The sequence below is a fragment of the Zonotrichia leucophrys genome, chromosome 7 (assembly GCF_028769735.1).
Source record: "Zonotrichia leucophrys gambelii isolate GWCS_2022_RI chromosome 7, RI_Zleu_2.0, whole genome shotgun sequence".
Classification (NCBI taxonomy): Eukaryota; Metazoa; Chordata; class Aves; order Passeriformes; family Passerellidae; genus Zonotrichia; species Zonotrichia leucophrys.
This window is the reverse complement of record NC_088177.1, coordinates 35,267,844-35,283,082: the sequence shown is the minus strand read 5'-3', so window position 1 is coordinate 35,283,082 and position 15,239 is coordinate 35,267,844. Positions and strand designations below refer to the sequence as shown.

The 15,239-nt window shown below is 39.2% G+C and overlaps 1 protein-coding gene across 7 annotated transcripts in view; it reads left to right on the top strand.

Annotated features, from left to right (window-relative positions):
- The window catches only part of MYLK (myosin light chain kinase), a 196,111-nt gene that overhangs the window by 98,273 nt on the left and 82,599 nt on the right, over nt 1-15,239 (top strand). For 4 of the 7 annotated variants that reach the window (XM_064719107.1, XM_064719109.1, XM_064719110.1 and 1 more), the window contains 2 exons: nt 14,151-14,288; nt 14,911-15,108. In XM_064719107.1, coding sequence (XP_064575177.1) covers nt 14,151-14,288; nt 14,911-15,108 — 336 coding nt within the window. Of the gene's footprint in view, nt 1-3,567; nt 3,853-4,533; nt 4,624-14,150; nt 14,289-14,910; nt 15,109-15,239 lie in introns of those variants that run through there. The other 3 variants (XM_064719113.1, XM_064719111.1, XM_064719112.1) reach the window with 3 other exon arrangements.

The window sequence follows — 15,239 nt, the reverse complement described above, 5'->3', positions numbered from 1 at the left end:
GACAGAATTGATTTGTTCATGAAAGCCATAACTCTGTACTAGAATCTCAACAAACACATTCTAAAACACCACAATTCAAAATGAAGACAAGAGATGACAGAATTCCATGGATAGTGAGGTAGTATCCATCAATATCATGGTCTTTATTCTTTCAATCTCACCTGGCATCAGTCTATTCAGGTGTTTTGTTTAATGGCCTGGAGATTGTCCCCTCCTGCCTCTCCAATTCCCCTCCCTCTACAATCAAGCCTGTATTTAGTATTTTTCACCTTCAAATGATTTTTCCCCAAAGTTATAGCACTTTGTCACTGCCTGTCCAACAGTGCTGAGAGATAGCTGCCAAGGGAACTATTCCTTTTGTTTATGACTAAATAATACCTGCCCTAAATTTGTACATTTGGTTAGGTGGGAAAAGTACCCTGATCCCTGTGATCTCAAGTTTTGTCTTTATTTACCAGTGTTCTGGGGTGTTTGTCTACAGCTCTTTAGTGTTATTCCTGCCCTATTCTGTATGACAAGGTTAAAATAAAAACAAAGTAATTCTGGTGAACCTATGAGTTAATTTCTTGATCACCAAATAGGAAATATAACCATCCCCTCTCTACCCTTCCCTCCTGAAAAATGGCATGAAGTAAGAAAACATCAATGTAAAATAAACCTGAAACTAATCTGTTCTCAAAGTTATCAGTTATGATTTCTCTGAAGCATTTCATCTGCATTAGCTAAAGGCCAGTGAAGAGTGGTCCACCTCAAGGGAGCTGTTGTTGACCTGGGGCTTTCTGATCCTTGACTGGGACTCAGAAAGCAAAGGGACCGTCCCCTCTTACAGAGCATTTCTGAGTTATTTTAGGGCTGACAGGCAATGCTAACGTGGGAGCCTTGCCCTGGGCTTGTGTGCTCTGCTGAGCTATTTCAGGCCATGGAGTCACTCTTGCACTGTGTTGGATTCCTCTTGCACTTTACACAGTCTGGGCTGGAAGGCTGCATTGCCACCCTCATGGGAGTTGGTTTCTCTCATCTGCATCCCATTCTATTTTCTAGGAATCATGAAATAGGGACGGGGAAGAATAAGAGCAGAATTAAGAACATACATGACATGTATGTCAAACTACATGTTCAATATTTTTACAGTTTTAGCTATCCTATCTTCTTGCTCCCTAAAACTCACTATGTCCCGCTGAGGATTACAGTAACTTTCCCAAAACTCAGATCAATGTGGATTTTTCTGCCAAAAATAGTGCCAAATTTAAAATCTAATTTCCAAATCTCTTATCTGTTTGTGTCTATTTTTCCATCAGAATGTCTATCAAAAACTTCTTGGCATTAGAGTTCTCTGAGTCTCTGAATACTGCTACTAAGGCTTCTCTAAATGCTTAGCCTGTGCAGATTACAACAGAAAATGGTTGTATGTGCAGAAAGGGAGAAAACTTCAAAAATCCCCTCGTGACCAAACACTGATTTTTGGAATAAAGTCTGTAAAATCGTTTCTGAATTGTAACCCATCCTTATCCAGGTCCTTTTTGTCTCCAAGATGATTTGAGGATGTCAAGTTTGCTGCAGTGCTCAGTTTATTCATTCATTGTTAGAGAAATATTTTCCTTTTGTAAGTGAGAAGTAAGCCATATTTGATCTAAGAAGGAAGGGATGTTTTTGGCATATCATCAGTATCAGACCAGTCTTAGAATCCAGATTTTCCTTAACTTGCTTCTGTGGTCTTTGGACACATCTCTGTCTAGGTCTACATTTCAATCCATACTGCCATTTTTGGCTTTGCTCTTCCACTGCAGCAAGGATCTCATGAAGGGACATTGCTGCTCTGATCATTGGGGAAATTTTACCTGGAGTGAAGAGCCCCTCTTAACAATAAAACTAAATTTTATTTTTCTAAATGAAATTCAGCTCTTGGGTAACTCAGAAAAGTTAGCAGCAAGGATAGTGAGTGTCAAACAGTTCAATTCACATCTGAATTGTAGTACAAGATGATCCTTAACCCGCTAGTATCTAGCCACACATCATGTGTTCTAATGAACTTCTGTGAATTCTTTGCCTTTTTGATGGTCTATTACTTTGTTTTTGTGAAAGGAAGTTATTGTAGGAAACATTTTAAAGGTCCTTTTCCCAGTAAAGGGTTACTGTTTCAAGTCCAGTTAAATACAAGAGTGGGATTTTTTCCAGTAGTTTCAGCATAATTTGCATTGGGCCCTGGATAATGAGCTAAGCTAATTGTGGCATAACTTTCCTTCTAAGTCATCAGTCTCAGATATATTTATGGTTGTCTTTTTCTTCCTTATTCTGTCTAGCACTGGGCAAACGCAGTATTACTCCTTAGTTTTGTATGGAAAAGGGTGAAGGTACTTAGTTGTTTTTAGGAGGATTTGGCACTGTATCAAAAAAAGTCCCACATTTCATATGGGTGGGATTAATATAGAAATGTAATAGTCTTAAAAAAATTCAAATTCATCAGTCTCTACTTATTAAAAGTGAGAAATTACCATGTTCAGATCACTTCAGATCTCTCTCCTTAAGTAAGTGATCTGGAGGCTGAGCAAGTTGGGGTAGGTCCATCAGGTAGTCTGTGGAGAAACTGAGTTAATCAAGGTGAAGCTGATTTTGGCCTTGTAAAGGACTAAGTAGATGAGGTGAGCCCTGACAGCTGTCCTCCCTCTGTCAGCAGTTTCTCAAAGCTGACACACAGAGAGGAACTACAGAGACTGAGCAGAACTCCCTGGAAAAAACACCTTAACAAATGTCTTTACCATGAGAATTATTTCTAACTGAACCTCCCAGTGAGTGGGGTGCACTGGGTAAATGCTAGATCATTTGGCCTAATGCATGTAAGCCTGAGAGATGAGAAACATGGTTCAGTGTTATTCAAACACTCAATTATAGAAATTCATTAACTGGTACCATTTGCTACTCAATGTAGGATTATTTTTTTTTCTTATGCATTTTTCCTGTTGTCCACACACAGGAAGATCAAAGTTTGGGAGGCTTTGGGGCTGATGCACATTTTATTTTTAAAGTTTTTAAACAACATGTGCATGACTGATTTGTTCCTGCTATTGTGTGTGCAAGCTATTGTATTTGGTGTTCACATTTTCACATTTCATATTACAATTTTCTTATTGTTCTATGATATGAAAATAGGTATACAAGCCATTTTTAAATACACCAGGCATCCTACTTAAAAAAAACAAGCAAACCAACCAGCTCTTAACAGGGATATCCAGAGTACATTCAGGTCACCTGAAATATATGGTGATTATACACTGATGGGGATTGCAGATACTCAGTTTTATTTATGAATTTAATAATCAGGTTATGAATAAATTATGAAATTATTTATTATGAATTTATTAATAATTTTAAATCAGGGTGGTTGAATAGTTTAATCAGTTTTTTATGAATAGGAAACTGAGGTAAGGGAAAGTTAATTGACTCTGGATGCACATGTGTAGTGAGTTGGTGTTACGGTTTTGCTGAGGCTGTGACAATCAGAGTATAAAAGCAATACAGATGGAGGAAATAACTGGTATAGTTGGGAGGTAATGTCAGCTCCCAGGAATGGTGACAGTTCTTCAGGTCTGCTTCATTCCTGAGATAAGCCCTTTGATATGTGGTTGGCAGTTAAGTGATTATTGACAGGGAGTTACAGGTCAGGTCCACCTGTAGAAAAAATGTGTCAAAGGGATATTTAATTACCTGACACTCACACCAGCACCTGGGTGTGCTACACATTATTATGGACTGCAGGGAGAGTGGAAAGAGAGTGGGCTCTGCTGTGCCAAACCACATCAATACTGCATGGGGAAGCTTCTCTTATTCTGCAAACAGACTCTGCGTGTCAGAGGGGTAGGTGATTGCCTGGTCCAGCTTTCTCTAGGTGTGGTATCAAGCTAGAGCACTTGCTGGGAGTGCTATTCCTAGGAGAATGTCCTCTGCCTTGCAGCTCTGCAGTAAATGACAAACAAAATACCTGACCCACTGCACACTCCTTGAGATTTCTGCAGCCCCCCTGCCCCAGGCAGCAGCACCACTGGCTGTTTCCAAGATAGGGAACATGAGGTGTGGGCAGTGAGAGCAGCAGGGCAGGCTGGCAGCCACAGTGCTCCTGTGGGCTCTAATGCTCTGCAGCCACACATTCTGCTGATGCTTGTTGTCTGCACTGCTGGTTTTTTGTTTGTTTCTTTCTTTTTTAATACAGGCCTAATACTCTTTGTAAGTAAACGCTATTCAGCAGATAGAGCTGCTCCTGCTTATTAGCTCTTGACCTCATTTCTCTTTCCCTGCCAGCAGTGCATTTGCCTGGACTCACATCTGTTCCCCTTTCTCCCCCACCACTTTCTGTTCATGTTTTTTTTTTCCCAGTGCAGCCTCCCCAGCATAAGTGTCTATGTTGGGCAGCCTGTAGCCCTTCCAAGCCGATTACTGTAGTCATTCATTGGTCACTGCACGAGCAGATTAGAGCCACCTGAAAGCCTGCCACAGTCCCTGCTGCAGCCAGTTTATCAGAGCAGCAAAGGGAGATGCTGTCTGAAAAACCAGTTTGTTTTGTTCCTGGCACTCTCCCATCTGGTGTGAGTGGGACCATAAAATATAACCAGGTGGAAGAAAACATTTCAGGTAGGAATCTTTTCCTTCTGTCATGAGAAATGCTCTCTTCAGGTCCTGGGTTGTTTTTCTTTCTGTCTCAGAAGGAGCCTTCTTAGACATTAATCGTTTAAAGAAGGTTATCACTGCAATAAGCAGCCTCTCTTTGGGAGGCCACAGCTCTGTTTCTCTGAGATCCATATTTCTGCCAAAGGTAAGCAAAGAACACTCTTACTTGCCAACACTGATGAAATGTTTGTGACAGCTTATCAAAGTCACTGCTTATTCTAAAGTATTTTGCTTTATTTCAAGCATAATATAAGTGATTGGAGATGACTTTACAAAATATGCCAGTCTAGTCCTATTAAATGTCCAAAAGGCATTCCAGAGCAGTAGCTGGGTGGGACCACTTGTCTGTGTGAGAACTGGTTTCAGAGCACTAAGTGAAAGGGAGAGGGGTTTTGTTACTGTATTGAAAAGTCAGAGATAAACTGTCATGAGCATCAAAACAAACCTCTGTTGCAAAGCTCTCAAGAGTGTCCCAAAGATCTCAGTCCAGCATTCTGTATGGTTCATCAATAGCTATAACCCTTCTAAGTTAGTTTGGGGTTATTGTTTCTAAAATTGCCTTCTTGCAGGACCTCAAGACCAAATGTGGAACGGAATGCCAGCTAGAAACCAAAACTGAAAGGCAAAAGCAAAACATGTGAAAGCTCTTAATGATAGAAGATGTGACATCAATATAAAAAATGCACTCTAAAGACAGTTTCTTATTATAAATCATTTCCAGAAAAGGGGGAACCAAATTTGGATAAAAATGAGGGATGAGTGCATGCAGAATAAGAAAAAATTAAATGTCAGAAATTGCATTAACGTTTCTTATAAATGAAATTAAAAGGTGAGATGCTGACAAAAAAAATAATTGAAAAGACAATAAAGAAATGAAAAAAACGTACCCTTAAATCAACTGTGACATATGATCAAATACTGTGAGCATTAAATTATTATGTACTAGAATAACAGAAAACAGATGATTATTATAAGAGTAGGGAACAGCCCCAAATTGGTCAAAACGCAAACTGTCCCACCTTGGATTGCCAAATTCTGTAATGTTCTAAGTTTCAGCTGAAAACTGGAAGTCATCAAAATACATATAAAACCTGTTCAGTGAATATATGCCTGCATAATTTTGAAAGCAGGGGTGTGATGTTATCCCAAAGAATGTTTTCAAGAGCAGCTGATGTGGAGTAGCCAATGGGAACTCCAACAGCCATCAAACTACCTGACAGGATTTGCTCAGTCTTTAAAACTCTCCAGAAGTTGCTTAAGGGAAGCATCTATCATTGCTTTGCAGCAGAGGAACAGAACAGAGGGTAGGAACCTTGTACAGCTGTGTGCTACTGGAAGTGCTTCTCTGCAGTTTCATTTTAAAGAAGGCCTGACTGTTGGGCCACATACACAGATCGATCCTCTTTTTTTTTTTTTTTTTTCAGGGTAGTGTTTTGGTTCAAAATTTTTTTAATATGAATTAATCAAGAAGAGAAAACTAACCACAAGCAATGCCATGCTGGAGCTACCTTATCTTTTATGGACTTAAATGCCAAACAGGTCTTGCTTTAGAATACCTTCCTGACACCAACTATACCCAGAAATACAATGTTTTTGTGGTTTTTTCTCTTTTTTTCCTCTTTATATTAGTCTAACTTAAAATGTGGTTTCTTAGCTCTCAATCTGAGTCTTATTTGTCTTTGAGGGATTCCCTAACAGCATTCTTAGTACAGTATCCTTTTGATGGCTCACCCAAGAGAGGAGCTGAACTGTTTTAATATTACCACAGGATAATTAATTTTGTTTCCCGTGTGGATTTGCCAGAGAAGGGAAAGGCTGAAGGGGCTGTAACTCTTTAGATTGGTGGCATCTTCAGGGACACGTGATTTATGTGACTGCCTGTTCTTACTGTGCCTCCATTGCATTTCAGCTCATGCACAGCCCAGTTTTTTCTCTAATGGAATTGGTATATCTATGCATCACGACTCCCTGCAATTAAAGTAAAATCTACCTGGGCAGTCACACTAAAATTGAGACTGTACAGGTGTGAAGGTGAAATAGAACTGACTCAGTATAATTCCTTTTTTCACTGTGGAGCTAACCTGGCTTGATCTAGTGTCCATGGAGCACCTTTCCTGAAGTTCTGCTTGTCAGACTGGTCTCTGATGCTGGGGAATTTGTTACCAGTGGACAGCTGAGCTGCCTTACAAATGTATTTGGTAGGTATACAAGCTCTCAGGCCTTCCATGGAGTTGCTGTCTTTGACAGTGACAAAAGAGCAATTACTTGATGTAAATAACTTGCAAACAGGGTAAGTCATTAATAAGGCAGACAGTTCTGAAGGCAAAAGCAAACACCACTTTGGCTGCAGGAGCTTCCAGTGAGACTGTCAGGGAGGAATTTGGTCTGCTGACTGCAGAGTGGTCTGCTATGAACCCAGACATCTATTTTGTATCTGACCCCTGCACTCTTCTGGAACTTTCTCTTGAGGAGGGGAAGCAGAGAGGGATGTAGGGAATGCAGTTCTCTTCTCTCTAGAATCCAACAATAGGACTCAAGAGATGGTTGAAAGCTGTGCCAGGAGAAGCTCTGGCTGGACATCAGGAATCACCTTTTGAGAGAGTGGTCAAACACTGGAACAGGCTTCCTAGAGAGGTGATCAATGCCCCAAGCCTGTCAGGGTTTAAGGGGTATTTGGACAATGTCCCTAACAACAGGACCAAACTTTTGGTCTGCTCTGAACTGGTCAGGCAGCTGGACTAGATAATCCTTGTAGACCCCATTTACCTGAGACAGTCGGTTCTATTCTGACTGTTCACCCACACCATGATTCTTACTGGTGCAGCCTTTTGATAGTGGGATTTCTGAGGTGCCATCTCAGTTGCACAGAATCATAGAATGTGCTGAGTTGGAAGGGACCCATCAAGGATCATCAAGCCCAGCTCCTGGCCCTGCACAGGACACCCCAAGAATCCCATCTTGTGCCTGAGAGCCTTGTCCAAATGGCTCTTTAACTCAGGCAGGCTTGGTGCTGTGACCACCTCCCTGGGGAGCCTGTTCCACTGCTCCACTGCAACAACTCAGTTTGCAGAACAAACTGAGCTGGCAAAAGAGGTTAAAATGCTGACCTGCTGGTATCCCATACAAAGGAAGGAGCCTGGGAAGAAGGAGCATACACGGAGCTGCAGGATAGGGCTTGAAGCCTAGCCCAGAGTAAAATAAAGATTTCCAGACAAGATAAAGTGGAACTTGGTCTCCTTTGTATATCCCCAGCCACCCTGACTGGTACAGGCTTAGGGCATTGTCAGTCTTAGGTTAACTGTTTTTCTGTGTTGTGCAAGGACAGCATGCAGACTATAACTTGTTCCGGCTCTTAAATCTTATCTTCCATTTACAAAAAACAGACTATAATTGCAAAAAAATGATGGGAGGTAAATGTGTAAATAACATTGCTAGGTCATTGAACACCTAGTTCTCATGACCTAAGTTTGTAAAATGGCATACTAACCTGAGATCTCTAATAAAGCAGAAATGTTCCTAGATGTCTCAGGAACATAAAGGTCTCATACGTTTTAATGCCATTATAAATCAAGTTTTGAATTTTTGAAAAACTTGTAGAAAATGGTATGCCTCATGCCTGAGGCAAAGACACTTTACAGAAAGACAAATATGTGTCTTCATATTAATTTTTTGCCCTATAAAATCTCTTAACTTTACAGATTGCATTGTTAGCTTAAGATTTAGTAATGGCTGGATTTGTTTACACCAAAAACATTTGAGGATGTGAAACTCTTTTCAAGCTTGAGATGTGTGTGTGAACCCAAGTCTTGTTTTGAGAGGTTTTAGTGGAATCTGGTGCTTCTCTCTCTGAGCCGGCTCACACAGAACTTTGTGAGTTAAGCATTCTCCTCAGCTCAGTTGAGTTATTGGCCTGTGGGCCAGACTGATATTTAAGCACCATAAATGGTAAATGTTGCCGAGGCAGCCCTTCCGCACGGCTCGGAGCAGGCATTGCTTGGCAGCCAGCCCCACAATGCTGGCAAACAGATTCCTCCAGTATAATTAAACCTCTTGTAAGACTAAACACTGCGAGGTTTTGCCGTGTTCTGAACATAAGGCAGCAAACTCTCTATTCTTCGTGTGTCCTTGACTTGTGACCAGTTGTAACCCTGGCCTTGGCCACTGAGTTGGTGCACTGGAGCTGTGTGTAAATGCAGTGCTTTAGCTGACCCAGCTTGAGCTGGGGGCTGGAAAGGCCAATCTCCAGAAGCTCCTTCCAAACTCAGTTATTGTGTGATTCTGTGCAGCGCTCAGCATGCTGAAGTCCTGATATTTCAACAGGAGATGTCAGCATTCTGCAGCTCACATGAAAATGCCTTCAGTACATCAGGGTAGGCAGATGAACAAGAAAATTTCCTAGACTAGATGATCTCCATAAAATGTTAACTGATTTGACTATAACCCAGGTCTAGTCTTTGGAAACTTTCTTAAAGTTTGCATCCTCATATGGATATTCTTCTTCAGTTTCAGCAGCAAAGCTGGGAATAGGAATGGCACTGTGCAATTATTGATTCTTTTTTTCCTTCTCTCAAGGATATAGATTTATCTGTGTCTTTTACCTTAGAATATAAATAGTTGGTTGCATAATTGCCATTAAACCGGTACAGGTGTATTGTACAATTGACTTGTACTAGGTTAGCTGTTCAGTGCGGCATGAATTTTCCCCTTTTCTATTAGATATGCACATTCAGGTCAATAATTCACCATTGCTTATCAATATAAGTATGTTTACAAATATGCTGAAGTCCTAAGTCCTGATCCAGGTCAAGGCTTAACAGAATTCAAATTTATTTCAGTTTAGACCCACATCTAACATTAAGATTCTTCTTGCAATAACTTCCAGTCTGCAGATATGCAGAGGTTAAATTTATGTAAGGACTCTTTAAAACCTGGATTGAGAAAATTCAAATAAAAGGAGAGCATTTTTTATCACTCTAAATTTCTAATAATACAGGTTAATAAATAATCCATATTTGTATATAGTCAGTGTAGATTGATTATCTTACTATTGATTACACAATTCATGGAGCACAGAATAAGAGATTAGTAGAAATAATTTTACATCAAAGATAATATATCTTTTCGCATTGCCATCTGAATATACCAAGAATTTGTATTTTTCCTAAGAAATTGAAAGAATTTAAATTCTCCTTAATCTCTATGGATTTAATGCAGTAAGTGGCTTTTTTCAACATAGATTTGAGTGCTTATTAGAGTGCCTTTCTAATAAAAAATGAACCCTCAGGGGTAAGGGAATGTGGTGGGAAGAGCCTATATTCCTTTTGCTTTGTTGAAAATATATGTGGGTATAAAAAGCACCATTTACATGCTTTGCTTACTATTTCTGGTCTCCCAGGCTGTGTTTCCCACTGAGTTGTGCATCTTATTACTTGCTGTTTCCCAACATTCATGCATATTAAAGCCTAAGGAAAGGCAAAGAACAGGAAACTTTTAAGTGGGATCATTGTGATGGACTTTTGAATCTATCTTTGTAACACCTTATCAAAAACCTGTTGAAATGACAGAGGGATCACTGTCCATTAGAAAGGTTCCAACTGGGCTTACACATTATGCCAGGCTCTGTGCAAAAATTGTTCTCTGTGAGATGCCTCTCAGAAAATCATAGCTCTCTTCTGTATTATCTTACTGTATTTAACCTGTGTAAAACCAACAGCTGTGGCTATAAAATGGTGGCAGCTTTTGTAAGCTACAATAAAGTACATTAGACACAAGGTCTGAAAAGAAGTCATTGAAATGTACCTGTGTTTTATCAAGCCCGTCTGTAGGAGCAGTAGGTAGGGCTCTCTAATGTCCCCCATGAACTGAGGAAATTGAGTGTACCAGCAGAAGCTGATTGAGGAGGTGAAAGGGACAGAGAAAATTAACTGACAGAGGAATTTTTAGTAACTGTGTGTTGACTCTTGTATTCTTATTTTTCATTCTTAGAGATGAACCTACTCCTATGTGAGAGCAAAAAGTATTAAGAGTGATGAGGGAGCTATTAAATGGCTGTAGGTGATTAGAGAGCATTAACATAATAGACAGAGATCAGATCTCCTCTTTTTTCACATCCAGCTGAATAAGCTTGAGGATGCATAGATACATAATGAAGTCATGCCTTTATGCTAATGTCAAACAAAATTTTCCTTGGGTTCCAGATTTCCTTTCTGGTGCCAGATGTGCCGTATTCTTATTGTCCGTAGTTTTGGCAGCAGAAATACCCTGCAGTGTTATGAAAGAGGATGTTGCAGCCAGGAGCACAGTGACTGGCAGTACCTCAGCTGGGAACTTTACCTCTGCCTTCTTCTTTTCCTCCTGTCCTCCCTGAGAGCTATGGATTTTGAACCCCAGCAGAGTTTATGTGGTCAAAGGGACTTTGGAGGAATGAGGGAAAGCAAGCACTAATCCTGGCCAGGACTTTCTGTGCAGTTTGTTATTTGTGTCCTGTTTTCATTTCTGCTTCCCTACTATTTTCCTGGTACAGGTCATGGATTTTGTTCCTGATGTATGAAACTAGCAAGCACCTAGCAGTGACCAGGGAATGTGAACTTCTATGGTTGTTGCACTTGAAGCCACCCTTTTGCAAACAGCTTTTTGTGTATGGTTTTCCTTTCAATATTTTAGTGTCAAAATAAGGCCAGGTGTTTTCAAAAGGAAGTAAAATCACACAGTATCTTTTCAACATAAATAGAAATAAGAGTTATTTGCTTAATCTCAAATGATCAGCATCTCATCTTTTCACTCCAAAATCAATTTTATTGTTGTTTTTCCAAAGACCTGTAAGGCTAAAATTGAAGGAGCCCTTAGGTATATTATATGTAGAGTACTGCTATTACTTTGTAAAATTGTGAAATGTTAAAGCATTCATCAAACATTGAGTCACTGCATAGTGCTATCATAAATAAACAACTAAAAGCATTTACAAGCTTTGGAAGAATGTGAAAATAGTTAACATTCAGGCTTTGTAATTTGGCCTCTGCAAGATTGTACCAGTCCCTTCTGAAAAAATGCAATGATTTTAGACTAAATAACAGAATTAAAATGGACTGCATTTTCTTGTGTAAAACATCTGTGAGAAACTAAAGTTGTCAGTAGGTAACTTTAATTTTTTCTAAGTCTAGAAGTCCACAACATCAAATTTTAAGTAAAGGAAAAAAAAAATTACATTAAATCAGCCCTCATGCTTTCTTAATGAAATAGCATTTTTGTGTTAGAACTAAAGTCTTTTTAATTGTTGCTGCTACATCAATAAATATTTGATTATTTTTGTGATATTGATTATTTTTGTGATATTCTGATTAAGTTGTTGGTATGAAATGCTACTGATTAACATACACTTCTAAACAGCAGCATACGATTAAAGATCTCCTTTAAAACTATATATTTTTAGAGTAGGGGGAAAGCTTGTGTTTTGAAGAAACCCTGTTCAAGTTGCCATGAAATCAGACTTATTAGCTATATATTTGCTGTGTCCTTGATGACACATGTTTGGGTAAGAATTCTGATTGTTTTAGCCATGATTCCTTTGTTTGTCTAGAGCCACACCTCTGCTTTTGATTTTCTTTCCCTGCTTTCCTCTTCTTGTATATCTGCCTTCTAGATTTGCAGTGTTATCAGTTATTTCAGTGAAAAGGATAACAAGAACTTTTATTTAACTATACTTTTCATTCTTTTTTTTCCCTATGCCTTTTTCCTGTCTTACTATTTTATTGGGAATTTTTTTCCTTTTTTTTTCCTTTCTTTTCCCCTTTTTTTCATTATGTGGATTTCTTCTTTCCCCCACATTTTGTGACAGTTTCCCTTTGAGGGACAAAGGGATTTCCTGCAGGGCATTAGAGCAGGGAAGGTGCGTGTGCTGCTATTGCTTAGTACAGCAGTTTCTCTGAGTAACCATTACACAACAGAGGGCTATGGTGAACCACAGAAGTTTATTTCTCTGGATGAGTTTCCCCCAGCTTCTTGCCTGTTTTCTGTGCAGCATTAGTCACTTCCAAGCAGGTGCTGTGGGAAGCCCTAAGGCTGATCAGTGTGGTCTGATGGTGAATCAGGCACTGCAGAGTTGTGCTTCCATAGCACCAATCCAAATGGGTCTCACTCAGGTCCCATATTTCCATTCTCACATGCATCAATGTCTCCCTGCTCAGTGCCAAGAAAAGACCTGCAGCATGAGCCAGTGAGACAAGATTTTGGCTAGAAAAAGCTTTGCTAGAGAAGAGGAAAAACTTCCCCTCCAGGCTGCTTCCAAATTTATGCTGAGCTCAAATTACCCCAGTACAAACTTGACTTTTTACTTCCAGGAGGTTCAGTGGGCTTTCTCAGTGAGTTGCTGTCTTTGTTTTCTAATCACTAATTTTATGAATTGTGGTTTTCCTCCAGCCTATCACTTTCTGTAATACTATTTTGGATGTGATTGATATTCCTTTGTAAATTTTGAAGGTAGGGATAAGCAAAATAAAAATGTTTTCATTTGTGGATAGAACGTAGGGCTGGAATTTTAAAGGCAAGGCGTAAGAGATCTGAAAACAAGCTAAACCAAACAAAAAGTGTATCCAAGGGACTGATAAATATTTATGACTTTTATATTTGGTCATGATCACTGTTTGGGCTTCAGAAGTGTCATTGCTCAGGTTTTTAGAGCAGGAGCAGACTTCCTGGTCTACTGTAACATATAGATAGCTAAATGGTCTTGTCTCATAGCCTCTGAATGGCTGGGGCTAGTGGAAACAGCATATCACAGATAGACTTAAGAGTCAATTATTTAATTCTAAATTCCCTCAGTACTTGATTGTGCAGCCTCAAAAGAAAAAACTAAAAGCCCTAATCCAACAGTTTTCTGATATATATTAATAACCTCAGGTTTCAGTTTTTCCCATCATCAATCAATTGTTGAACTGAAGTACAGGAGAAGAGTGTGGTGACCTCAAACCTACTGGATATTGACCATCTAACAATCTAAATGGTTTGTAATTACTTACAGAGTTACAAATCCTGTGCTGCAATGAGTTCACATTTCTAACTCATCAATCACAGCAATGGCAACTTGTAACATCCCCTAGGGTTTTCAGATTAATTTAGCAGTGATTACAGGCACTGAATTTTTGGTTACAAGTTTTTGGGTTGCTTTGATTTTTTTTTTTTGATTTTTTTTTTTTTTTAACCTGAGAATGTGTACTTGGGGAAAAATGACTGTAATTTCTCAGCGATATTCTATGACATCTGTTAACAATGATTTAAGATGATTCTCGGAAGAAAGTTCCATTCCTATTTCTTGTCTTTCTACTTGGAATACTGGCAAGGCAAAACAGCTATATTAGGTGGTTTCAGTTATTTTTTGCCTTCTGAGAGCTGAAGCAAAACCACTGTCTTGAAATCATGTTGAGCCTAAGGTCAGTTAAAGTTTGTCATGAAAATTCCAGTAAGAGACCCCTTTTGTTTTTTTCCTGACTTCACAGAAAAGAAGAGCAGCAAGAAGGCAGAGAATGCACAGGCTACAAAGTTAAACAAGACTTTTGCACCCATCTTCCTCCAGGGCCTGACTGACCTCAAAGTAATGGATGGAAGTCAAGTGATAATGACTGTGGAGGTATCAGGTGTGTAGCTATAGAACAGTATTACATAAAAAATAAAATCCTGCTGCAAAGTGTGTAGTTTTTTCCATATTTTTAGCCAGTATCTTTACATTTGGAAATATTTCTAGGAACCAGATTTAAAAGCTAGGTCTAATGTGATCTTCAGTGTGGCTGAACATTGTCCATTTTTAACATCAGACCTGTAGAAGAGTTTCTTGACTGGAATGATATAATGATATAAGTTTAATGTGGGTCCTCCTGTTGTAAGTGGACTTGCAATAGCTTTTGTTGTGAACCAAAAAAGATTGAGTTCCTGTCAGCTGGGGTAAGATTAGGGCAACAGAAAGAGCAGTCCTGGTATGAACTTTGGTATCAGAAGCTCTTAATAACCATCTTTGTGGTGTCTAGAACTCATTCTCCCTCTCATGTTGTATGCATGCTTCCCTAATTCATTTGTATTTTAATCATAATAATGCAGACCATTTCACAGCATTGACAGAGTTAATTATAGAAATTCCTGAATGTTTTGAAGATGAAATTGCAGAATCAGGTGGCAAAAAACCCCAAACTTGTTCCTTTTATTAATTGATATATGGTGGGGTTTTTTGTGTGTCTCAGATTTTTGTTGCTTGCTTATTTTTAGCTAACCCATCTCCTGAAATTATCTGGCTGCATAATGGGAAAGAAATCCAGGAGACAGAAGATTTCCACTTTGAGAAGAAGGGCAATGAGTACAGTCTGTACATCCAGGAGGTGTTTCCTGAAGACACAGGCAAATACACCTGTGAAGCCTGGAATGAAGTAGGAGAAAGTCAAACACAAGCTACATTGACAGTTCAAGGTAGAAAATTCCTCTTCACTTTATAAAATGGTGAAAGAAAATTATTATTCTATTGTGCTGGAGGAATGTCTGTTTAAAATACATGAGTGTTTATAAGGTTTCCTGTGAAGGACGCTCAAGTTCTCAGTCTC